General features: G+C 38.4%; 1 protein-coding gene across 1 annotated transcript in view; it reads left to right on the top strand.

The window, feature by feature from the left end:
* The window catches only part of SLC35F1 (solute carrier family 35 member F1), a 217,680-nt gene that overhangs the window by 171,851 nt on the left and 19,783 nt on the right, over positions 1-26,046 (top strand). The window contains exons 3-7 of the mRNA XM_015858777.3: positions 311-438; positions 12,039-12,198; positions 16,210-16,366; positions 19,623-19,675; positions 23,455-23,609. Of these exons, the coding sequence (XP_015714263.2) occupies positions 311-438; positions 12,039-12,198; positions 16,210-16,366; positions 19,623-19,675; positions 23,455-23,609 (653 nt within the window). The remainder of the gene's footprint in view (positions 1-310; positions 439-12,038; positions 12,199-16,209; positions 16,367-19,622; positions 19,676-23,454; positions 23,610-26,046) is intronic.

Below are 26,046 nucleotides of genomic sequence, written 5' to 3'. Positions count from 1 at the left end.
AATAAAGCTAAAAACACATTTACAATCTACCCAAGCTTCACATGTTTTTCTTAGCATTGTATCTCAATTGAGGAAACAGTCCAGCCTTCACAAATTACTTTACAAAGCTGGCTGTTTTATAAAATATCTGCAAGACAAATAGAGTGCGTTAGTTTTCATTTCCTGGCAATACCAAGTTATACATAGTGTTTTTCAACTGCACATTGAAAATGCAAGAGATCTTCTAGATAATTTCTCTTGACATGCAGGTACTTTGTGCACATAAACCTACCTCTTTTACATAATTATTCTTTTCTCTTTTTAACCACAGGAGAAGAAAACTTGCTGGCAATTTTGAAAAGGAGATGGTGGAAGTACATGATCTTGGGGATAGTAGATATAGAAGCCAATTACCTGGTAGTAAAAGCTTATCAATACACCACTCTTACTAGTGTACAGGTAAGTACATAAAGGATATTCCCTTTTTGGTGGAATAGCAGCTTCCATTGTCTTTAGTACACTGACAGCTGGTTCTTTTCTATGTCTTCTCTGTGCTTTTAATGCCATCCCATAAGATAATTTTTCTTATTGCATTAGTTTTAGTACTCAGTATTTTCCAAACTCTACAAAAACATAGTGGCTTACATTTTGTTTTCCAGTGCTAAACCACTCAATCACATTTTTGACTGAATTACTTAATTTGCTTCTTTGAGGAACTGTTTTCAGATGGTATTACATGTTGTTTTTCTCACTTTATATTGTACTTGGAAAAAAGCGCTTCTTTTAGGATTCTGAAATCAGATCTTATTGTCAAACTTATCAATAAGTAAAATTAATGCAGTTGTGATAAAGAAATATTTCTCGTATGCAAGCCAAGAGATGCATTATGTTATATAATAGTTTAACTACAGCTATCAAAGCGCGTCCCTTAAAATCTAAAAACTGAGTGAATAAAAACTAGGGTAGAGACTTCTCCAAAGATCAAACCTGTATGTTTGAAATACAGATACCTAAGATGGAGTCTTCTTCCCATTTAAATAGAGAAGTGAATAATAGAAACATTTTTAAGAGACTGGAAATTGTCTGTCTTGGGAAATCATTACATACTTCATTGCTACTTGCTCTAAACCAAACCTACTCCCTTTTTATGTTATCTCTATATCACAGGGCAACACTAGATAGCTTTCAGTTTATTTTGCACCTTGTTTGCCTGGAGTTTTCTTAGAGACAGTAAAATACTGGAGGAGCGCTTAATGTTCTGCAGAACCAAAGGTAATTAGGAATATATTTCTTCCATAGTTGAAAAAGTTATGTTGGAAAATACTGAATGTTTTTAGCTCAATAAGAAGCTAAAATAAAAATAAAAATAATTTTTAAAAAGCCCCATGAATCCAAGGTTTGTAGTAGATATTTACAGGTACCTCTATCATCAGAATAGTTAGAGCAGTCCAACCCACAGCCTTCCAGCCGTACATAGCCCAGCCCAGCCTGACCTGTGGGCACCCCTTCCCCATGCCACCATGGCAGCAGCTCTGCCATGCCAAGCAGCTAAGCCCAGCCCTACTGCTCAACAACAGCTGCACATCGGTGAGCTCTTAACAATGTCTGAGCTGAAACCATGGCACAGGGAGGGCTCAGTGCAGTTCTGATTGAAGTTATGGCAAGTAATTTCATGCATTTTGATACACTGGCTGAACACAGTTCTATGAACAGCAAAATATATGCAGCTCTGCTTTCTGTTTTGATTGAGGACTTTAAGAATAGGTTTCAGGATTGCCGAATAATTTCATTCAAAGTCTCTGATGAGCACCGTGTGAGCTTACTAACAATTGCATTCACTGCCACCAAACCAGACTGTTGCATTTGTTTCTCAGAAACAGGGTCAAATATCCTACTAGTTTTAAAGGTTTTTTTTTGCCCTCTTTTATGCATTAATTAAAATAATACAAAAATATATAATGTTTTGTTGCTTATATACCCTAACTATATATATCTCTTATATGCACCACAAGACAGTTGTTTTTCACTCAGCATGTCCCAGACACGGCAAAAAACACCCATGGGTTAGTGGATGAGGTCATTTGTTTAGACGTTTTGTGAGCTGTAGAACAACAACACCCTATTTCAAGTGAAGATGAAACACTGGTATAACTGATATGAAATAAAAAGTAAAAGATGTACAAAAGCAAGTTGTTCCTAGAATCAGGAAAAGCAAACAGTCTACTCTTTTCAGGAGAGGAAAATCCTCATTCTGCAAGAGCACTACATAAGAGACCATAAATGTTCACTGACACCAGATCTTTTTTGATGGAGGGAAAATAAGTTTTTAATATTTTAGACTTACTAGCTGGTTGAAATTGACCTGTAGTAATTGAGAAATCTCGTAGTGTTTTAATAGTGGTGATACATGGACCATTTCACGAGGAAATAAGTTTTACAGCATATACTTTTTCCACATCTCTGCTCCATCACACAAAACTAGCAAATGAATGTAATGGGCTTCTGGTGCCTTTAGGAAAAAGAAAAAGCTGCTTCCAGCAAGAAAAAAAACGACAACCCAAAGTCTAACTGTAAACCACTACATACCAGTAATACAGTTGATTTAGAGTTTTCCTTTCATTGGACAACCGTGAGCACTCAACATGTTTGTTTTACAAGTAGCTCTAAACTCTCTGTACTCTTGAAGTTTCAGTTTTAAACTCCATTTTTTACCCTGCAGTGGACATTATCTCATTGTGGTTCAGGGAAAAAAGGCTGAAAATTTTGCCCTTCTTTCCCCCACTTTTTTATACTCAAAATCTTTTCTAAATGACACATTAAAGTTGGTTGTTGTTGTTGCTTTTGTTGTTTAAGGGATTTTGGTTTGGGAAAACAGAATTCACTGATAACATTTCCTAAGATATTTCACCAGTTTCCTTCAAAACCACAGTGAACCAGGATACACAAGCATAAGCCAGAAATGGATATGGATACCTTTGCTTTTGGATGTCCTTTGGATGATTTCAGATTCTCAGTTATTGTATAATTGTTGTCTGAAAATGTGTTGCTCAGTTCCACCATGACATCCAATGTACTGTTTACATTTCAAAATCCAAGGTTTCAGTCATTTGCTAAGGATAAAATTCAAGATATCCTTTAGGCACCTGGAATGGAATCCAAGGGCAACTAGATTTAACAGAACAATTAAAAACAAAAAGTATAAAAATTCACATCTAATTTTCTATATATAGTTAAAATGCTTGTAGACAGCTAGCACCCCTTGGTCAGTATATACTAACCCAATACCAATGGCATGGTCTTAGGATATGAGCAGTTCAGGCTGTTCCTCCTTCTTTGCAGCTTCAAGTTTATTCCTCGTATGCCTAAAGTGCTTCTGTATTGCCAGAGCTTGCCACCTTAATATCTACTTCCATTTAAAAATTCAAAAGCTAAGTATTCTTGCACCAAAGTACCCTGAAGAACTCAATTTGTTAGATATGATCTTAGCATGCCTCAAGTGCTTGCAGAAAGTCTGGAGTGCTTTCCAAATTGCAAATGTAGAGCCACTGTTTACATATAGTCATAAATGTTAAAACAGTAGCTGATATGGAGAGTTTGAGTTAATTCTATCTCAGCTGGAGGCAACTGAAACTCGGCCATTCTACATCAAGGAAAATTCTTAGAACAGCAATCCTGTAAGTGAAGACTGTTCTCTGTTCATTTAAAAACTGAGAATACGTCACACAGAAGGCAGTGCAGTTTGTCCACAGATTAATTTAGACATCCAAAAACACACTGTTCAAGAACTCCTACAGATCAGTCACATTTAATGCTCCCAGTTGCATTAGTTCTGATTCTCAGGTAGCCAAGAACTTGTAAAATAGTTTTTATTTTCTCTTTGATGTTTTGATCTAACTTACACAAATTATTGCAGTCTTCTCAGTGTCATTTGCAGCAGGTACAGAACTGCACTGAAGCCTCCAGTATATACTAGAATGTGAACCTATGGCTTTATTTTAGAACTATACACCTAACTTTCATGAGTACCTGTGGTAATACTTTCCATTCTTACCCTGATTTTAACACAGCTCTGGCGTAGGCCTGTGGAAATTTTTATAGCTATTGAAGAAGTGTGTTTTGACTGCTGTAAGAGTTAACACCACTTACATGGCAGATAAAATTGGCTTCCCCAGAGGGAATTATAAGATTCCGAACTATAAGATTCTTGCAACTATTTAGATGTAGATAATATAATTGGTTTGAAACTATGTTTAGACTCTGACTTTCACATTTGTAATCTTCCAGATAAGTGCTTTCTCATCATTAGGCTACATTATGAGGCAGACTGTGCTCCCCTTCTTCCTCTTCATCACCACAACTTTCCTTTCTGCAGATACTCTGTTCTCCATATTATGCTGTTGATTTACTCCGTCTAGTTGGAATGCGGTCCTTTTCATGTGGTGTGACATCACTGAACTATATGTGCAATGCCTTTTATAGTGGAATTGTAGCATGTGCATCTGGTGTCACAAAAAAATAAGGCACTGTCAAAGAGAGAGCTATATTTTCACATAGTGATTTATCTGGTAATTTATTCCTTGGGCAATCAAGCCTTTGATTGGCATGATGAAAACAAAGGTAGTAAAAGCTAGGATTTATAGACATCAGGAGACAGACAATAAAACTATGATGCTTATGTTCTCAACTACTCTTAGATCTCTGTGAGCCTCAGCAGTACATCATACTTCCAATTACCTGTGGCAGTTTTTATACCTCAACAACTGCCACCAAAAAAGGAGTGAAGTCAGCAGTAGGTTCTTATTATAGAAGTGCTGGATGGCAGACTTTGCTTTGTTTTTAGTCCCCATGGACTTGATGTGCATTGAGGCAGAAGATTTGAGATAATTTTGAAGCAAATCTGGGAGGTGATGAGCAAGGGATTTGCAATATTGAAGCTGTTGATCCACTTTGCCCAGTGCTCACTAATGTGAAATATCTTGGAAGTAGAGAGAACCACTCCTTGCCTTCCTCCCTCAATCCCCATGCATGTAAGCATGGCCAGATTTTCCTGTTTTGCTTCAGGGTTTTGAGGGAAAACATGCACTGTTAACCATGTTTGCAGAATGCTACTGTGCCTACTATACACGTGTATTGGGAAAATCTGTTGGGTGTATCTTGCATTTGTTTTTTTATTGTATTTTGAGTTGTTATTCTGTCTTTTAGCAGTTACGCGCTCATAGTTAACAAACCAGCTCCCTCCTCCCAGTCTCTCTATGAAGTTTTGAAATCAGCTTAGCTCTAGGTATTTTCTAATGGCAAGATTTACACCAAGCCAGGCTTGTTACTAACATAAATATGCAAGATCTCCCTAAAGTCGGTGAATCTGTGCCCATTACAACAACAGTGAATTTGGCATTCTGTGCCCATTTTGCATATTCATGCAGGTGAAATGCCAAAGCAGAGTATTTGCTGCAGGAGTTATCTCTGACTTTTCCAAAACCATGCCAGAATCTAATTCCCTGTATAACATACAGCAACCAGCGGCACAGAGAAATATCTAATTGGTAACCTTGAGAAAATGGTCTTCAAAACCTGTGTCCAGTCTTCACACTTGGACAGAACAAAACAGAAAATGCATTTTATTTTTCTACAGAAATATGTCACTGCTGGAAAAACCATCTGCTGTCTTAGAATGATCTGCCAGTGATGGAGGCAGTCAAAGGAGGAAGCTGGTTAAGGGAAAATCTATTTCAGGAGTCAGTTTGTTTGTACTCTTCCTTGACTGGGGTATTTGAGCAGATCTTCCGTAAGCTGCAGTGTTAGTAGTGAGAGGAAGAAAGGAATGAAAAGGTATGTCCTAAGATCTTATTTTTTAATGCGTCAAGATGAAATTACTCAATTTCACAATAAAGAGTACACACAGAATAGAGAGCAGAGGAACTGTGGGTTGATGTGTCCACCCCTTGTCATTTTAAATATCTGCAAGACCTCAATGAATTCCTTTAATGTACACAGAAATTTGGAGCAATAATAATCCTCATCTCAGGTGTTGATGTGCCGGTATAGGTGAAAGACTTCCACTAGTGAATATTCTCAAGAAGTTTCAGCTTCTGCAGGGAAAAGGAGGAAATCCTGGAAAAGAATTAATGGAGCTGACGGGAATGGTTACAGAAATACCAGTCATGTGGCCCAAAGAAAAAGTAGTTTGCGAGATCTCAAGGGCAAAATATTAAAGAGGCTTCAGACTGGGAGAAGTCTTCTGGCTTTTGTTTCTTCCATAGCATGAAAGCAAAACATTTTTAGATTGTTTAGATTGTTTTATAGGCAAATGATGCCTCTAACTGATTCTTTCACCAATCTTCCTACCTGTAGTACCCTATGCTTTGGCATGATGAAGTAATTAACAGTCTGTAAATTAAATCTGTGGTCACATAAACCATGGGGGAAAAAAAAAAAAAAAAGAAAAAAGTGATATGGTTATGATCACAAATAGAAACACAGCAGAACACAAAAGGTAAAACCATAATTTTTTTAAATTTGAATTGCTTAAAATAAATCTGCCAGAAGCATTACCAGCATCCACGCTTTCCTTGCAGAAAGTTTCTGTTTGCGGGCAGCCCAAGGGCAGGTGGCTCACTGAGGTTTTACATCTCAGCTGGTTTTGTGCATGTTTAACGTGGAGTGACTCAGGTGAGTGTGACATTGTGAAAGCAGTGGGAAAATTGGAACAAAAAATTTGCTGGAATTAGTGGCAAACCTTTTCTTCCTTTGACTGAAAAGCAAAGTACTGTACAAAGTACAGCAAAGGTCTGTCTCTTCCTGGATACAGAACTTGCTTTTGTATTAAACTTACCAGTTCTCATGCTGAATTTCAGTAGCCATCACATCTATGTGACAATACAAAGCTTGTGTGGCTGTGACACTGATTTCACTGATCTCTCTGCTCTAGAGAGCAAGCTGAGTAGAGGGTACAGCTGACTCTCTGCATGATTTGCTTGAGGGCAGCACTAATGAGAAACCCCTAATGTGAAATAAAAAGGGCTTATAACTGGGGGGAAAAAATTCAATGAATGTTTAAAAAGGAAGATTCAGCTCAGCTGCTCCCACAGGAAGTTTGCTGACCAGCTTTTTTCTTTTTGATATGGCTACAGATCAGCAGTTCACACTCTGCATTACAGACCTTTTTTCTAAAGCTTGCCAGATCCACTTTCCAAACACTAGCAGCACGTTCTTGCTCTATATGGGCAGGCGCTTGCTGAATTTGTGAGATCAGAGGCTTGGTGTTTATTGGTAGCAAGAGAGTATTTATCTGTGAATCAGGAGTGTAAAGAAGTGAGTGTACTCTAACAAACAATCAGAGGAAATAAATTTCAACGTTGTGTATCAACAGACTCAGATGCAATGTGATATCTTTTAGAATCAAATAAGAGTCTTCAGTCTCTAAAGTAGCACTGCTCTCTTCTTACCAAGTAGCTTCTGTAAAATTGTGTATCAGTAGATAAGGTATTTTTATATCCTGCCTTCTCAAGTGACCTGATTCAGAGCTCTCAGTAAGAGAAACCACAGAAAAACATAGCAGGGTCAAAGCAAAGAGCTGTTCTTCTGCCTCCTTCTACACATAATGTTCAAGCTGTCTGCACTACACTTTGATATCAGTTTTAATATCCTTCCATAGCAAAACAAGAAATATGTTTTCCTGTGGATTACTCAGATCTGATAACTTGTGTGATCTGATAACTTTGACTGAAATCAGGTCACTCATTAATTTAACATAATGTCAGGGTGTTTGCAGTACCTTTGAATAAGCAATTAAAAAGAAGGAAAATATAGGAGACTGTTCCTAGGGAAATACTGATAAATGACTGACCTTTATTTGCTGTGAATGAAATTCATGCTGAACATAGTTTATCTTTGTTAATGTTGAGGCTTTATACTCAGAAAAATGGCAATTAGGTATAATGTGTTTTATTAGCTGCAATAATTAGTAGCAGACAAAAGAAAAAGCAACAAAGAATTCAAGAAAGCCTTATCACACATCAGGCAATCTGTGATGGCACATCTTTTGTCTGGAGAATGTATGTGCATTTTTTCTTTAACTAGACAGATATGTCTGTGGAAAAAAAAAGAAAGGCAGAGTGAATTTAGCCTAGGAGAAGTGAAATGTAAGGCAATAGTTACCGATATACCCTATGTTATCTTGAGGCTCACATCGTGGTAAGGTGTCCACCCCATTGTTTCTATCTACTCCATTGTTATATTCAAGTGTAAACTGGGCACGATTCAAGAACTGTGTGGTGTCAGTGGATGTTATTTGCATTCACTGTTCATATCTACCGATGCTGCAGTACTGCAAATAGCATTTTGTGGGTCAGACCTTGGACTGCTGGCTTCAAAGCAATGTTTTCCAGCTGATGTCAGCATTGCTGGTTTGTGACAGGTTCTGTTCATGCTTCTCTTGAAGTTAGTGCTGAAAAGAGACAATTTCACATACTTGAAAGCATAGGTGTGTTTAAATATTTATGGAATTAGATGAATTTTAAAAATCTTCCTCAAAAAGACTCTTAGTGAGAATTTGCATATTGAAGTACACATGCTGCAGGTAGAGACAGTGTTTAAAAGTGGTTGTTGAAATCACACTAGCATCCTAATTTATATCTCACAGCCACAAGAAAATGCTCTTTTGGTATGCCGAGCCCAGGGTAGGTAAAGCAGAGCAGACCAGAGCTTCTGTCCCACAGTAAACATACAGCGCCAAGTCCTACTTGTGAAGGTGGACAAGGACCATATTTCAGGCAGTAAGGGCTAAAAATATTCACGCAGTTATTCTGTGTCTCTTGAGACATGGTAGTTAATGGCTGTAAGTTGACATCTTCATCTTCTTGAATCTGTTCTTAAAGGCTGTTTGTGTAACTCACTGGACCTCCCAACTTTTCAGAATCAAGTGGTGGTTTCAGTGATGACTGAGATTCACTCAGACAGCTTTGCACAAAATAGAAGTGGAAAGCTGTTTGCAGACAGTAGCTTTTCAATAGGAGCTAGTAACTGGTAGTGGATGGGTGATAAGCTGATACTGAAGGACCTCTGTACTTAACTGTGGAATATGCCTCTCTCTGCTCTGTCTCAGGCATGGTCAATCGTCTCCATGGTGGTACGTGTATGTGTATGTCCATGTGTATGTTTGTGTGTGTGTGTGTGTGTATGGTGGAGCAGAGCTTGCTCACAGACTGGAAGTGATAGCAGACTGTGCAGTGACTCTGGCTGCCAGTACTTCACTTGTGTCCAGCTCTGAATTTAGCATTAGGATGTATTTTTCTCTTCTCTAGTACAAAGTTAAGTGAGTTGTTATAACTCTCTCATGATACAGTAGAAGCCACTTGCACTGGGCCAGGTTGAAGTGACTCTTACAGGTATCAAATTTTGGTCTCCTCCACCTGGCCTTAATGCAAACTAGCAGTAAGTTAAGCTCACCTGTTCAGCACTGCAGTGGATTGGAATGAGATAGACACATACCTTCAGGGACAGCTATTAGGCAACATGAGGAGAAACTGCTTCACACCTTCACTCCACCTCTAGCAGATGTGTGCTAGTGCAGATAACAAAAAGCATGTGTGCAGGTGTGATGACGTGAACTGTAATTGAGAACAGAGGTGTTCAGTTGGATTCACATCCCAAAGCTTATGCTGAAGAGAAAGCATCCTTCAGGCACGTTATATTGCTGGTATGTGTTAGGACTGTGCTAACCAAGCTCAGAAATCCACAATGCTTGATAAACATGCAGAGAATGCTGTTCAAACAGCAGTGATGTCTGTGTTGGTGAGCTATGGCCCGTCTCTCCTCCCAGTGACAGGAGAAGGCCATGTGCCACTTCACCCATAAAACATGCCAGGATGTAATGCCCACATCTGGTAGTCCTGCCCTTGGAAGTATTCCCAGCAGCACAGCTTTGGAAGTTGGTCCTTTTAGTCCTGCGGTTTGGGCTCTTGTCAGACCTAAGCAGTTGGCTGGAAGAACTGCTCTCACGGGTGCACCCAAATGACTCAGTGTCTCTCTCTCTGTGATTAAGTGCACAGCCATCTTCTGATGGCAGACAGTGGCCACCAGGAAGACCACAATTTCTTTGTCTGTCAGAAGAATTCAGTTGGCCACTGAATTTTGTCCTCAGGTCTGACTGGAAAAGAGCCCTCAGGGAGAGAGGGACATCCCAGTAGACTGCAGACTGTCTAGGAAACAAAACTTGAGGTGTTGAAGTCATATTTCCTAAGCATGCTTTTACAAAAAGAAGTTACTGAGTGTTAGGTCACTTGTACCCTGTATATATTATGGGCTTTTCAGTGGCAGAGCAGATGCTATGTAAAAACAAAGGAGCTTGCACCAGTTCTGCTGGACTTTCAACCCAGAAGTTCCCTTCTGTGTTGTGTCTGTAAAGGACTGCATTTTGAGGACCAGTGAAGATGGTTTTCACTGTAAAGAGGCTTTGTCATGCATTTTAAATTATTTGTTCTCATTTAAAATGCAGAATGCTCCTTCAGCATAGTCCTTTCCAATTTGTAATTTTCCTCATCAGTTCTGCTGTTCTTTGGGACTGCATGAATCACCTGAGAGCTGTGTGTGTGTCCCTGATGGTGAAGTTTATCTTCTAAAGACTTGCCACCAACTGACTGTGGGATCTTTGAAAAGAGGGCAATTCAACTGCATACTCTGGGTTTTCAAACATTTTTTTCTTAAGGAAAGCTTTTGAATGTTTTAAAAACCCCTAAATTTAGTGTTTATGGCATAAGTAGCTCACAGGTAAAGACTGACTGATATTCAAATCAAATTACATTTCTCTTCAGATAACCCCACTAGCAGACAAAGAAGTTGAAAGGGTAATAATCATTATCTGATAATCCTTAGTGTGCTCAGTGACTTGTCACTCTGAGAGAACAAAAGAACAGAAAGTAGGCCCAAAGAGAATTTAAAAAAAAAAAAAAACAAAAAACAAATTATATAACCTAAAATCAAGGTCACAGTATCCAGAAGTGTTTCTGAGAACTACAGTTACCATCTCCCCCATTACTGTTTGATCCACACCTTTTAATTTGAAAGAAGCAGCAGCTGTATAGATCTAGTCCCCACTGTATCAAATGGCATTGAATAGTAATTCATATTACATACACTTCTTTAAATCTCATTCAAAAGAATCCCATCTCTTAACTATATAGATGCCTTTAGAAAGTGGGATTCACATTCTTAAATTCAGATATCTTTGAGTGATTCGTACACAGGTATTTTTGTTCCTTGGTGACATACTGATAGTTCCTAAAATATAATTTCATCTCAAAATCTCAAGGTCCTCTCGCAAACATTTGGTGTATTTCTTTTTTAATCATGGATCCTCTGGGTTTGTTGCTGCGTCTCTCTGAAGAGACCAATTAAAGATTATTTTTCATAACACTTCTTAGAGAAAGCTCTTACCTAATTCTGTTGGCAGGAAGACTGAGCTTCCCGCACTGCAGGCAAGGTGTTTATTTATTTTTTTTCCTTCAGAGGCATATGGGACTATTTTTCTAAGGAGCTAACAGTCCCCACAGGGGACAGATTTTTCACAAGTATTCTGCATGCAAAAAACCCGTGATTTATATGGCCAGATTTTGAAAACCTGGCCAACTTGTGTATTATGAACATTTCTGCTAATTGGACCTGAAACGTCTGAATCAAAGCATATGTCTAGACTGCAGGAAAAGTACGCTCTCTATCCCTTAATTACCAGAGGTGAAGACCAGATGGAGAATACTGTGGCTCTCTTTTGGCCCAGTTTTCCATGCCGTAGATTTGGAATGTGCATCTGAATCAAAGAGCAATGTAAGTTCAGTTCTGTCTTAAAACAGCTTGCAACATCTCTCCTGAATTAGTGGAACGATTAGAATAGTGTCTTATCATCTGCCTGTTGGATGACACACGGACTTTTATACATTTTCTATGTGGTAGATAGTGCCATTCTTAAATAAATAACTCTGTTATTGTCTTCTGAAATGTATCCTAGAATTAAGGGCAAAAGGTTAGCAGCTGATTTGTTGTTTTTTTCTTCTCAATCTTTACAGCTCCTAGATTGTTTTGTCATCCCAGTGGTGATACTGCTCTCCTGGTTCTTCTTGCTGGTACGATACAAGGCAGTACATTTCATTGGGATCGTGGTCTGTATTCTGGGCATGGGCTGCATGGCAGGAGCAGATGTCCTTGTTGGGAGACAGCAAGGAGCAGGTGAGTAAGGATTATTGTCTAGTACTAGGAAGTTCCAGTAATGAGAACTGTAATGAGAACATTTTGGTTTGGGGCATGGAAAATTGGAAGTTGTCAGGAAATCCTGTGTCTTCATGGATACAAAGCTCTGCACCGTTCAAGGGGTGCTTCATTGTCATGAGGGGTAGAGAACAAAAATGGATCAGCAATTAAAATTCACCACTTCTGCAAATGGATTTGCTCTGTGCATGCAACGCGTATCATCTTTTGTGCAGAGGGACAAACTAAATGCTTGTAGTTTCATTCTGCTTAGGGCAAGCAGATCTTAGTTGTTTCCTTTCTAGATTGACTATATCTCTGAGTATACTGTCTCTCTGGTCCACTATGTACTGCTGCTTAACTTTGCTCCTTTTTTGTACAGAGACAAGGTCGCTTGTTAGGTACTAGAAGACACCAGACCTACATACTAACTGTACTGAGTTATGATACAGTCTCAAAGTAAAGATTTGGGATTTGCATGCGTAACTGTTGAGAAGTACCCTCTTGTGCATAAAATGTTCTTTTTTGTGTGCAGCATCATACAAATAATGTGCACGTAGCTATTAATGTAGACTAGACAGAGTTAGATTTCATCGATGAACTTCCTCTGTCTCATTGATTTTTCTAGCGCCAACACAAATGATGTGGGAAGGCTGGAAATTCTTTTCAAAGGCTGTCAATTAGGCACAGTTTTCGTTCTTAATTAAAAGCACTGAATTGTGAGCTGAACATAATACACCGGGATTTAAAATTCTCACTGAATACAAATGCAAGCACTCTAAGATCTGCATTTGCCAAGATGCAACCGAACAAAAAAAGGAAGTTTGGGAAAGTACTCACTACACCTCCCAGTCCCTTTTTATCTCTGTCCTGAGGACTTATAGCTTGTTGCTCTCCTCCAAAAATAGCTCCACCTGACCTATGAAGGAAAGAATATATTCTGTACTGTGGAGTCAGGCAGCTGAGGCTGCATTAGCAGTGTCTGATTTCGGAGGGACTGGTATTTCAGCCCTGTGTTCTGGGATAAACATCGTGTATCCCTATAATCTGGAGCATAACACGCTTGGGCATGTGAGATGTGGCTCAGCTGGAGCATGCAGGGTATTGGGCATCAGCAGAAAAGGCTGAAAAACACTGACATTTTGCAGTCTACCTGCAATAATCAGATATTATTTGCTGAATTAGTTACTAAAGCATGGATATAGTTATTAGGAAATATATCCATAAGAAGAATATTTGTTAACGTATTCTGTTGTCTTTTAATTGGGACCTGCGCATGCAAGACTGTGTGCTTGTTTCTACACAGAGAGAAGACATAAAGACCGGAGCCACACATTGAGTTTGCAGCTTCTTAAAATGGCAAAGTGAAATGTGCTGAAATGTAGGAATATGTTTCCACGTTCTCTTCTCTTCAACAGAATAGAGTTGTTGTGACTGAGTTGTCTGAAGGGGTAGAACTATGCCTTAAAAAAATGTGCAAATTAAAATGAATATTGGCAGCAAAACAGAAGGTTTCAAGAGACTTTACATTAAAGAGTTCCACTCCATGTATAAATTATTTCTTGGGACTGGACAAACAAAATAAAGGAATTCATAAAAATCAGTGAATCTGTACTTGCTCTCAGTAAACTACTTTGTTATTTCTATATTTTAGGGGACAAGAACAGTTGTCTCTTGTTTGCCACAGTCTGTGAAATCTGTGAATTTTGAGCATCAGTGAGGTCTGGGAAGAGCCATCATGAGCTGCTGTTTGGGGCCATCTTATTTCTATGTAAAATTTCAACCTGAGTTGTGGTGTTTGACTCATACAAAGGATGGTATTTTTGTATCAACAGTTCAGCAGAGACTAACTGTAAGGTCAAAAGCTTTTTCAGCAGTACTTCTCCAAAGTGCTAGTGAGTGGTTGTAATAAGTACCACATGAGTGAGCTCAGGGAGGGATGATTAGATCCACTGTGGAACATCAAATGCATCAAGGGTAAGGTTTTCCAAAGGGCTGATGCTTGTTTTAAATTAGGGGCATCTACCATAATCTTCTGTGGCTGATTGCAGAAAGAAAAATAAGTGCCAGATCTTAAAAAGCTAAATTGACAAATATGAACATACTGTTACTCAAAGTGTATGCAAAACAGAAATTCAATGCGAGACTGAATCTAGTAATGTTTACACAGAGACCATGTCTCTGAGTCAGATAATACTGGAGACTACTCAAGTATTAGTAGGAGTGTTTTGATTATTTTCTCTGTTCCTATTTGTCCATAAACAACTTTTCTTATAGTTAATTTTGGAGACATTAGGGGAAATCATTCATGATCAATTCAGTAGCCTTGTGTGATGCCATGACCAGCTGGGTAGATAAGGCGGGGACAGTGGATGTGGTGTGCCTTTACTTCAGCAAGGTGTTTGACACTGTCTCCCACAACATTCTTGTAGCTAAGCTTAGGAAGGGTGGGATAGATAAGTGGACATTGAGGTGGATTGAGAACTGTCTCCAGGCAGAGCTCAGAGGGTCATGATCAATGGTGCAGAGTCTAGTTGGAGGCCTGTAGCTAACTGTGTTCCCCAAGGGCTGGTGCTGGGTCTGGTATTGTTCAACATCTTCATCAATGGAGGAATAGAGTGCACCCTCTAGTAGATAGTGACAAAAGACTGGCACAGGTTGTTGAGAGGAGCTGTGGAGTCTCATTCTCTGGAGATATTCAGAACCCAGCTGTGTTTTAGGGAACCTGCTTTAACAGGAGATTAGACTTGATGACCTTCAGAGATCCATTCCAAACCCTATGGTTCTGTGATTCTGAGAGAAGATACAGGATTATTGAGCTCTTTTTCTACCTTTTTATGACCATTGTTGTTTTCATAAATTCTTTCTCACTGGGAAGTTCAGAACTGTAAACTGGTATGAAAATTGAAGGTTTAAAAGGACTCCACAAGGGAAAATTTTGGAAAGATCATTTTGAACCAAGAAAAATGTTCTGCTTCCATTTCTATTTATTGCAGTGCGTATTTTGCTAATCAAGAACTGAACTGAAGTATTTCCAAAGAAAGCAAAGGTTATGTCAGAAGAAATATCACCTAATATTCAAGCATTTCTGCTGAGTTTTTTCAAAGGAATTTCCACTGTCGCCAGTCTTTCTGACTTTCTTTGGTTCTGGAGCAATATCTGGCAGCTTTGTGAAGCTGTAACTCTACTAGAAATCATTCAGTAAGCCTTGTGTGCAGAGGGAATTGCATGCATCAGGCTGCAAAAACAGGGCCTCAGTTTTCAAGCTGGAACTTAATTTTGATCAGATCTCTCTGTGTCTCCCTCTGGACCAAAGTAATAAAAGAACCCAAGACTTGAAAAGATTTCAAACATTCTTTGATAATATGGTGTTTTAGTAGTTATATATACCTTAAAGTTCTGAAAACATATCATTCTATTCATTTTATGAGTGAGGTACTGCTATGTTAATTTACCTCCTTTTTAAAAACCTCTATATCATCACCCTGTCTACACCTCATCCTCCCTTCTCTCTATTGTCAAACAATTTGATGTGAGAATTAGGTAAATATTGGGGTTGTGATAATTTCTTCATTCATTTCACAGGTACACAGAATTTTTTGTTGGTTTCCCATCTAAATACTAGACATGTTTTTGCTTAGATTTCAAGATGAGATGCAAATTGTCCTATTCCATCTGGAAAAATATAAGTTAAAATAATAAAATGAAAAGAACTAATCACTGAAGAGTTCTGTAGTTTTTAGAACTTTTTCTTTACATTCAGATATTTTTTTTACTCACAGCATAGATAAAGTTCTCGCTTCACCTCTGCCAGATTTTGTTGTGATAACTAGATAAAAACTGTTATGATGACAAAACGTTTGCATTCATTTTACTGATCCAGAAAAGGCCTACTTTGTGACTGAGTAGTCATGTCTACAGGGCAAAACTTATAAGAGTTCTAGACAAAAGGTTGTTCTGACGTGTTCTGATTTTTCCCCTGTTTATTCCTAGGTGAAAATAAACTGATAGGAGATCTCTTAGTACTGGGTGGAGCAACACTATACGGCATCTCAAACGTTTGTGAAGAGTATATTGTCCGAAATCTGAGTCGAGTGGAGTTCCTGGGCATGATTGGACTTTTTGGCTCCTTCTTCAGTGGGATTCAACTGTAAGTGAGCAGGTTTGAACTCCAAGGTCATTCAAATAAGTATAGCTCTGGCCTCCTTTGAGGTACTGTGCCCTACTCTTCAAAGATAGCCATTTCCTGTGTAGAGTAGGTATCTGCAGATTTGGGAGGCAGCTGGATTTTAGTACAAATGTGTAGCATGTATAGCTAAGTACTTTAATTCAGTAACTGTTTTTTCCAATGGAAGTCCCATGAGGAGAGAGAAGTCTCATCCTTATCCTGTATTCCTTGAAGACGGGTAAATATTTCACATATTGTTCTGATCTGTGAACAGGAAACTCTCTACAGCCCTCTACAGTTCTATTTCATACTTTTTAGAAGTTACTTAGGCTGAAAAACACATGCAGTCAAAAGAGATTTTACTGACTGATTTGTTTTGTGTAATTAAGACTGAAATGGCAGAAATAATGGAAATGTCCTTAAGAAATTGGCCTTTTCACTTTAAAATACTTAGTACTCAGAAGATTGTAACATGGATTTTAGGAGTCATGCACATGTACCTAGTGAGCAGGTACCTCAGTTCAACACATTTACATAGATGTTTGTCATACACAACAGCTTTTAATTATTAGCCAAAACCAAGTAATTTGCCTGCGCATCTGAGCTACTCAGCTTTAAGAACTGAGACTCGTCAAAGAAATGGCCCATTGATTCCTACTTAATTAGTTCTGTTTCTTTAGACAGAAAGCTTATTATATTTATGTAGAATCTGAAAACATGACTTAAAATGATTTTTATTGTATACAAGGCCATGTAATGTGTCTGACATTATCAGGTAAAGCATTTTTGTTACCTAAATTGTTCATGGTATGTAGGTAATGGCTTGTTCTGAAGTTATCAAGCAGTGCTCGTCTTGCTGTGCACTTAAACAGTAAAATACAGGTCTCATATTTGTAAATTTAATTAGTTAGTACCATTTCCACCCTCCTTGAAGATAGTCACAACTGAGAGTCTATAGTTTATTTATCTGGGAGGAAGAATCTGGTGCTGGCACAAGGTATCTTCGTGTAAAGAGGGCTCAACAGGAAAGAAACTCCAAAAGCCATTTATACTTTAAGGAAGCTTCCTGGTGGAAGAAATAAGAAATAAGGATTTACCTCAGAAATAAGGCTTTACCAGCATGCTGGGAAGAGCACTGGTCAAAGTTTGGTTGGCATTCACAAAGCAGGGATTGGTCAGAAACTGTTTCTGCATAAATTGCTTCTTTCAACTTGCTGACTAGACTCTTACTAACACAATTGGTCTTCTCTGCTACACCGACGTGTTGCTGTCTCCTGTACACCAAGACTCCAAGTTTGATTTTTACAGTGTAGCTTCTTGTCCACTCAGCTCCCAGCCTGTACTGTTGCATGGGGATATTTCATCTTAGATTTAAGAGTTCGTGTTTGCTTTTCTTGAACTTCATTAGATTTCTGCCTGCCCATTTATCCAGCCTGTTAGGTCTTTCTGAATGGCAGCATATCTGCTGCTCTCCCCATGGGACATCCTCTGTGAACTTGGTAAGTGTGCATTCCACCCAGTCTTCTAGACTGAAGATGTTAAACATCAATCAGTTGTCAGAAGTACTCAATCTGCTGATCACTACTTTTTGAACACAGTTTTCCATTGATCCTTGTGGGTAATCCACCTGTCCAATATATGTCCATACATTTTCAGTCTCTAAGGATTTTTTGGGAAATTGTGTTGAAAGTTCTGCTGAAGTCATGGTAGATAACACTCCATGCTCTCAGCCATTCCTTTTCCATTGTCTGTGGAACCAATCATCTCATCATAAAAGGCAGTAGGTTTGCTTCTGAAGAAACTCTGCTGGCTGTTCCTAGGCATCTCTTCATGATTAATTTCCTGGAAATGGAGCAATTACTCCATTATCTTCCCAAAGTCTAGAGTAAGGTTGTCTAGGCAGAAGTTCTTGCCCCTTTTGAAACTGGATGTTGCTTTTGTCTCTTTTTCAGTCCTCAGGGAACTCCTCTGATCACAGCATCCTTTCAGAATTCATTGTAGTTCTATTCTCCAATGAATCAGGTATCACTAAATGAAGCCCTCTGGCAAAGTTGCTCTTACCCCTCTTTGTTTCACAGGTCATAATGAAGCACATACCACAGCATATTGGTTTGTACTTCTTTTATATTGGATATGCAATGGTATGAAAGCAGTGTTCATGTATTTAAATAACATCAAAATTTGTTTGCTGTAGCAAGACACTGCAGTTTGTATTTATGGTATTCTTCAGGAATCACTGATAAAAGAGGCATATGCCTTCTGCATGCAAATGCACTTCTAATTTAGTTACTCTGCAGACAAAATAATCTCATTATTCTGTCCACAGTATTAAATTTGCCACCTATCAGAGGTAAGCAAATTAGAATTTCCAGGATGCAACTCTCTAGATCATATTAATCTGGAGGGCACTGAGTTCTGTAGTTTTACTGTTAGACTTGATCACCTACATACCACTTTTTGTACCAGGTTTTTCTTTTTACACCTGTGTAATTCCATGTTTTATGCTTGGTTAAAATAGTGCCTAGACTACTGTGCAGAGTTCCATACATCTGTAAATCACAGATCAGAAACATCTGCTGGCAGAGTGAGCTTCCTAATTTTCAAGGGTCTTTTTCCCTGGATTGGGAAGAACAGACTTTTTGCCACTTGAGAATTTTCTGAGTCTGGGATTTTGATGTTAATTTAAAATAAGACCTACAAGATATTGAAAATGGATTTTTGCAGTTTGCCCATCCTTTTATTTTGTTTCCTGACTTTCATTGCCGTGACTATTTCCTCTGTCTCAGCAAGTAACAAATTACAGCACTCTCCTCAAACCCAGCCTGTGATATCTGCCACCTCATGTCAGTGATTTACTCAGCTCTCATCACAGAGCCACTCTGAAGGGTGAATAACTCAGGCAGATACATTATTAATCATTAAAGTTCAAAAGCTTTCAGAATATTAAGAAGACAAGAGGGCTGAACAGGTGGGGGGATGGGCACTTTGGAACAGGTATTCAGAGAGCTGGAAATAAACCACTGCAAATTGTGTGTTATCACATCTTATTACTGCCCTGAAGATCTCTCAAACACATAGGAGCAGGGTGGATTAGCAAATTTTGATTGCATTTGGTTCCTACAGAGACTTTTTGCTATAAGGTTGTTTATGTTGTTTTGTCCAGCATTTGAATTGAATGAGTAGAAGTAATTTAACTTCTGTTCCTTTTCATCAGATTTTGCCTTCTCTTCTCTTACAGTGCAATCATGGAACACAAAGAGCTGTTGAAAGTTCCCTGGGACTGGCAAATAGGTAAGAAAACTCTTTACCTCATTGAAGGTAGTTGCTGAAGGAGGTGTGGAGACAACTGATTTTTGGAGAAGCAGGCACGTGGAAACCAATGTTTGTGATCTGTCCACTAATGCCAAAGGTTGAAGCGCATGCCTTGTAGCCATGATTTGTTCCCTAGATGACATATTGTTCTTCCTTTAGATTAGGTGATAGAGAAGTGCTTATGAATAAGATAATTGTTCGCATAGCTGTGAGGTAATGGTGTTCTATTCTGAGATTCAGTGCAACACTGAGACAAATAAATGAGGTAGTCACAAAGAGCCAAACCTTGTCAGTGAATACCAAAGAAAGAAAATGGGACCTAACAAAAAACTGTAGAAATTCTTGTAATACATATTATAGCATCTTAAACACATTTCCAAGGGACCATTTCTGTATACAAGCGGTTAACTGGTTTTCAATTAGTCTTGGTAGAATATAGCAGACACGTCTTTCAGATATGTTTAAGTAGTATCATGCACAATGAAGCTCTTACAGTGTTTTGCTAGTCAGTGAATTTCATTTTCCCATTTCAGTTTGGAAGCTGAGTTTCTGATCTAAGACTCCCTTCTAATTAGCCCAACAACTCACTTGCTTTGAAAGGAAATAAACATTTTGAACATTAGAGTCCCTGTAATCATTCTTTTAGCATTTACAACAATAGAAGAAATAAAAGAGTGCTAATAATACAGACCAGGGAATTCAAGTTTTGGCAATCCATTCGAAATAGCTTGTTAGCTCATCTTAGAATGAACATCGGGATGACAACTCAGAAGTGTACAAAGACAAGGGACTATATGGGAGTCATTGTGAATAGGAGGTACAAGTTACCAGATTTCACTGTTGTTTTCTTTAAACATCCTTCAACACTTCCGCTCATCATCCTGTTTAAATAGAGTGTATCTTTCACAAAATATTCCACATAGAAATCTCAGAGATTTGATGGTTGTGCTGTAATAATAGATGACATCAATTACAGTGTCTGTGGAGAAATATGCTCAACTGCATCCTGCGAATCTAATTGGCCTTCTTTAAACTGCTGTCATTAGCGTAACTGCAGCAGTGTTTGTTTATACTTCATGATAAGGAGTTCAGGGACATAGTTAATTTGATACTAATGGAACCAGCAATGACCATCATGAATTTACTTGCTATACATGTAAATAACATATATACTTTCTTAGGAGATCTGTTGTATCTCAATATAAGTGGGATGCGCCATTAAAATAAATTTTTGTCTATGATGACATTAAAATGTCATCAAAAGTTAATCACTAATTATTAGGCATTTCTGCTCTTCAGAAGGAGGACATCTTAGCAAGAGCATCACATATATAAAAACTGTGTTGTTAAATCAATAATTGGAAATTATCTGCTTGGTTAAACACAGATGAATTTGTACTAATTATGGTCATTTTTTTGTTCTTCCTGACTTTCTTCACCCTTACTTGTGCTTTCCATTGTATTGACAGTGATACAGGACTGTCAAGTTGTTATTGACAAATCTCTGTCAGGGTGTTCACAGCATTGTCCTAAGCAGCAAATCTCACCCACAACCACCTTCATATACATTAATTCTTCAGACCAAGAAAGTATCTCAAACCATGCAGTTCTGACTGATGGTTTATCAGGGCTTAAAACAGCTAAGTTCATGAGCAGATCATTGCAAAAGCACCTAACTTTCCAGTTTCCTTCTTTCCCATTCCTGCTTCAAGCAGTCAGTCCTGGTGTCTCAGTGCCTGGCTAGACACATGTTCCAACATTTGGGTCTTCAGCACTAGTGGTGATTCCCAAGGTTGCCATCTACTTCGAGAATGCTGACTTGGAATCTGTCTTGGTTTCAGCTGAAACTGTTATTTTCTTCATAGTGTCTGATGTGATAGATGCTATATTTTGGCTTTAGGAGAAGAAAACAATGTTGATAACATCTTGATGTTGCTGAGCAGTACTGTACAGAGATAAGCACATTTCAGTTTGACCCAGACTAGCCAAAGAAATAATCCACACTAAATGGTACCATGTGAAAAAAAGCAAAGAACTGAGAGGCATTGGCTGGGGGTACGGCCAATGCTCAGGAACTGACTGTGTGTTGATCAGCAGGTGATGAGCAATTGTGTTGTGCATCACTTGTTTTGTGTCTATTATTATCATTACTACTATTTCTATCTTCTTTTTCTGTCTTAGCAATTAGTTTTTATCTCAGCCCATGAGTTCTACTTCTGGTGTGGCTTTGTTTGTTTGTTTGTTTGTTTGTTTGTTTGTTTGTTTCTCTCCTGGTTATGTCCTAGTTCTCCACTGGGAGGATGGGGTATGAGTGGTGTTTAGCTGCTTGCTGGGTTAAACCATGACAGAGACGAGAGTGGTTTTTGTGCCTGGCCTGTCCTTGACTTAAGACTGAAAGAGAAGCCAACATAATGATAGCCTGCAAACAATTTCTCATTGATCAAAACTGCTCCATTTGATGCAATCTACTACTTCAGAAGAACTACAGATTTTGCATACAGCAACTCTGCCATATACAGTGTGCACCTTAAAAGAATGCTGCTTTATAATAAAAGCAGCTCTTTCCATGGTTATCCACATTCTGAATATAAATGCAAAGTTGTTATCGTGCCATAGCAACTGATATATGGACAATAACATTTCCTGACTGCTGTATTTGTTTCAGGTTAATGTACACTTCAGTTCAAAGGCTTCAGAGGGATTAAAGGAATCACAGTTGATAGTTTTTAACTATGTGGATCCACATTATAAGGACTTCGGTTTCTCTTTTTTTCTCGTGTTTTTATTTTCTACTAATTCCTTTCAGGACTTTGGCAATCAGATTTTCTGCAACACGTAGTCAATAATGTGCTCTGAAAGCTGGCTTGTGTCCAAATCTAGGTTTGTGCATACACCAGCTGGGAATTCTGCAGCATATATCAGCCTAAGAATTATCATTTGCACTATAACAGATGAGTGAAGTGTTTGCTGTTTTTTAAACTTCTTACTGATTTATTTGCCTTGGGATTTGTCAAGTAATAACTGAAGGGATGAATTCTTTCCCGGTGAGTTATTTAGTTTTTAAAATGAAATTAGATTTTTACTGTAATATATTTTTATTATATTAGCCTCTAACAATCTAATTGTGTGAGTCACTCTGTAAGCACGTAGCAGGGAACAGTCTCAGCACCAGAAAGCTTTATTAAGGAAGACTGACAAAAAGTGGCAGGAAATGGATGCACAAAACTGTGAAGTGATTCGTCACGTTTGGTGGCAAAATTGGCTTGAGTGCTCTCCTCACATGTTTATCTGTTGGTTCATTAACTACTGTGAAAGTACTTTTGCATACATCTTCTGGGCCGATTCCTAGGAAATGCCGTGTGCTCCCTCCAACTCAGTGGAACTCAGTGGGTGTTGGGGACATTCGTTTCTTAAAAGGCTAGATTTGATATGTCTGAATACATAATTTCATCTGAATTTAAATATGAGGTATTTGCTAGCAGTATAAGACACCAATTTAAAACATCACTGCTGTTATGGGAACCACAGAGAGCGTACCAAATGTCCAGTTGCCCAGATGAGGCTTTCACTGGGTTTTATACATATTTAAAATAATGCTCCTAGTTTACAAATACACACATACATATATGCATTTTAATAATCTGAATCCGTATTTTTTTGGAAAAAGTATTCTTCTGTATAAATGAATCCTTCTTCCTTCTAGCATTAGTCATTTCTGCAGGCTGTGAAAGGTCACTCGTCTTGTCTCTCTTCTGCAGGCTTGTTGTATGTCGGCTTTAGTGCCTGTATGTTTGGCCTCTACAGCTTCATGCCAGTGGTCATAAAGAAAACCAGTGCTACTGCTGTCAACCTCTCCCTACTCACAGCTGACCTGTACAGCCTTTTCTGTGGATTATTCCTCTTCCACTACAAGGTATGTGAAAATGAGAGGTGTATTTGTGTAATAGCTGTATGCCTGTACAAATAGCAGTGCAGAACAATGAAGGTAAGCTGAAGAGCTTTTACCATTCAGCGTGGAGGAGTCTTCATAGCGGCCTTTCAGTACTTAAGTGGGACCTACAAGAAAGTTGGAGAGGGACTTTTTTCAAGATCCTGTATTGATAGGACAGGAGATAATGGCTTTAAACTGAGAGGGTAGGTTTAGATTAGACTTTAGGAAGAAATTATTTACTATCAGAGTGGTGAGGCTTTGGAACAGGTTGCACAGGAAAGTTGTGGATGCCCCATTACTGGAAATGTTCAAGGCCAAGTTGGATGGGGCTTTACACAGCCTGTCTAATGGAAAATGTCCCAGCCCATGACAGTGGGGTTGAACTAAATCCATGATTCTGTGATTCTACTGTCCCTCATAGTATCCTTCTGGACAAAATCTTCAGCATACAGCTAGGCAAATATATCATACAGTTGGCTGATGTGTCAGGCTCAGTAGCCTGAAGTAAATGGTGTTACATCAGGCTGGTGGCCAGTCAGTAATAGAGTTCCACAGAGATTCATTTTAGAACCATTCCCTTTAATGTTTTCACAAATGATTTGGATGCAGAATTCAAACGTATACTAAGTAAGTTTGCAGGCAGCGCTAAATTGGGATGAGCTGTTAAATCACTCGAGGTACAGAGGCTTTGTTTCATCTCATGGTGATTCTGAAATTATGACTCATAACTGTCCATGAATTACACTTTTCTTGCCAGCCAAGTCAGCATCTTGCCTGTTAGCATTAAAATGTCAAAATGTGCAACAGATTTGTGTTGAAGTTAAACTCTTATCTCTCAGTTCCTCTAATATTTAAAAGGTTGTTTTGTACAACCACACATTTGGTCTCCATTTGCGAGAAACTGTGCTGCATTATTAACAAGCAGCTCTACAGCGGCCACCATATGAAAGTGGCAATAGGATGCTGAAGGCAACTGCTTCATACTATCTATCTCATTTGAGTGTAAGAGGGAGGTTACTTGTTAGCTAAAATGGTGGCCAGTGTAATTGTGAGGTAAATGGAAGCCTAAAAGTACTGGTTACTTTATCAAGCCAAATCATATTTTGTGACACTAATGGTACCTGCGTGAATTTGAAAGAGGCAGAGAAAATTCAAACCTTTGCAGTTCCAAACAAAATTATTTTTCTTCATTGCTTCTTATTTTCTTCAGGCAAATATAAAAACTGAAAATATAGAAACTGAAACACAAATGTTCTCTGCTGCTTTACAGATCTGCTTCCTGGTGATTTGGTATTGCTCCATACATTAAAGCCAGAATATTCAAATTAGGTATTTGCTGAGAAATATAAGCCCCTACTAATAGTATTTTATAATCATGATAAAATAGGTGATTTTAGTCAAGTATTTCTATGAAAGGGGTTTACACTACACTAAAGAGGACAGACAAATTTAATTCTGAAAGTAGTAGCGGTTGTGTTCTAACCAAATCAGTCTTTTAGAGGGAAAGGCTTGAACAGCAGTATGTTTGATGGTGATCTTCTGCTCAGCTTTGCTCAAACATGACCAAAGAAAAGAGTCAATTTTGCAACAGTAAAAGTCCACTTATGGTTTGGGCCAGGAATATCCTTTGCATGAAGAATACCTCCATCTCCTTCACATTTTTACACTGGTAGATCAGCAGAGAACAGTAATATAATCTCTCAGCCCCTAATTCTCTAGTCAAATCAAGCAATAGTGTTTCATTATTTCCTTGTAGTTTGGGCCATCTGTTCCTCTCTTCTCATATCCAGAGAAAATTCATCCTTCTTGAGTTAGTCTCTTCCAGTCATGAGGCAGGTGGGGCCCTGCATCATCATCTCTTTGTGAAATGCTCTTGTCTCTCATATTCTTCAGGAAACATTAGTCCATAAATATTAACATTTTATGTACTTTTCCAGTCGTGCTTTTTATTGGTTATTTGTATGTAATCTGTATAACTGGTGTATACGCTTTGTTCTTCATTTGTGTTTAATCTGTATAACTCACGTGTCTCCCTTGTTCTCCCTAGCTGACGTGCTGATAAGGAGAAGACCTTTGTTAGAACTTGACAGAGGGACCTTTACCTGAAATGTAGTATCAGTGTCTCCTTTCATGCCCTTCAAACTCATATTGCAGAGGAAAGTTAAAAATGGAGTCTATATTAAGAGAGCATCTAGAGTAAAAACTCCACTTAATAATCTGATAGCTTCTTTAGTTACTGTGTTTTTATCCTTAAACAAATCATCTCTTCCTTTTCTTTCTGATTTCCTATCAGTTATCATTTTATGTGATGTGCACTCAATAACAAAGTCTCATATGTTAAAATTAAACCATCCAAACTTGTTCACTTCCTAAAACTGTGTACTCTTGCTAGTTCTCTACCTTCAAAAAAACTGTTTAA

This window comes from Coturnix japonica, chromosome 3, assembly GCF_054131305.1.
Source record: "Coturnix japonica strain WE chromosome 3, WE-NBRP24, whole genome shotgun sequence".
In the NCBI taxonomy this organism is placed as follows: Eukaryota; Metazoa; Chordata; class Aves; order Galliformes; family Phasianidae; genus Coturnix; species Coturnix japonica.
This window is presented reverse-complemented; position numbering and strand designations above follow the sequence as displayed.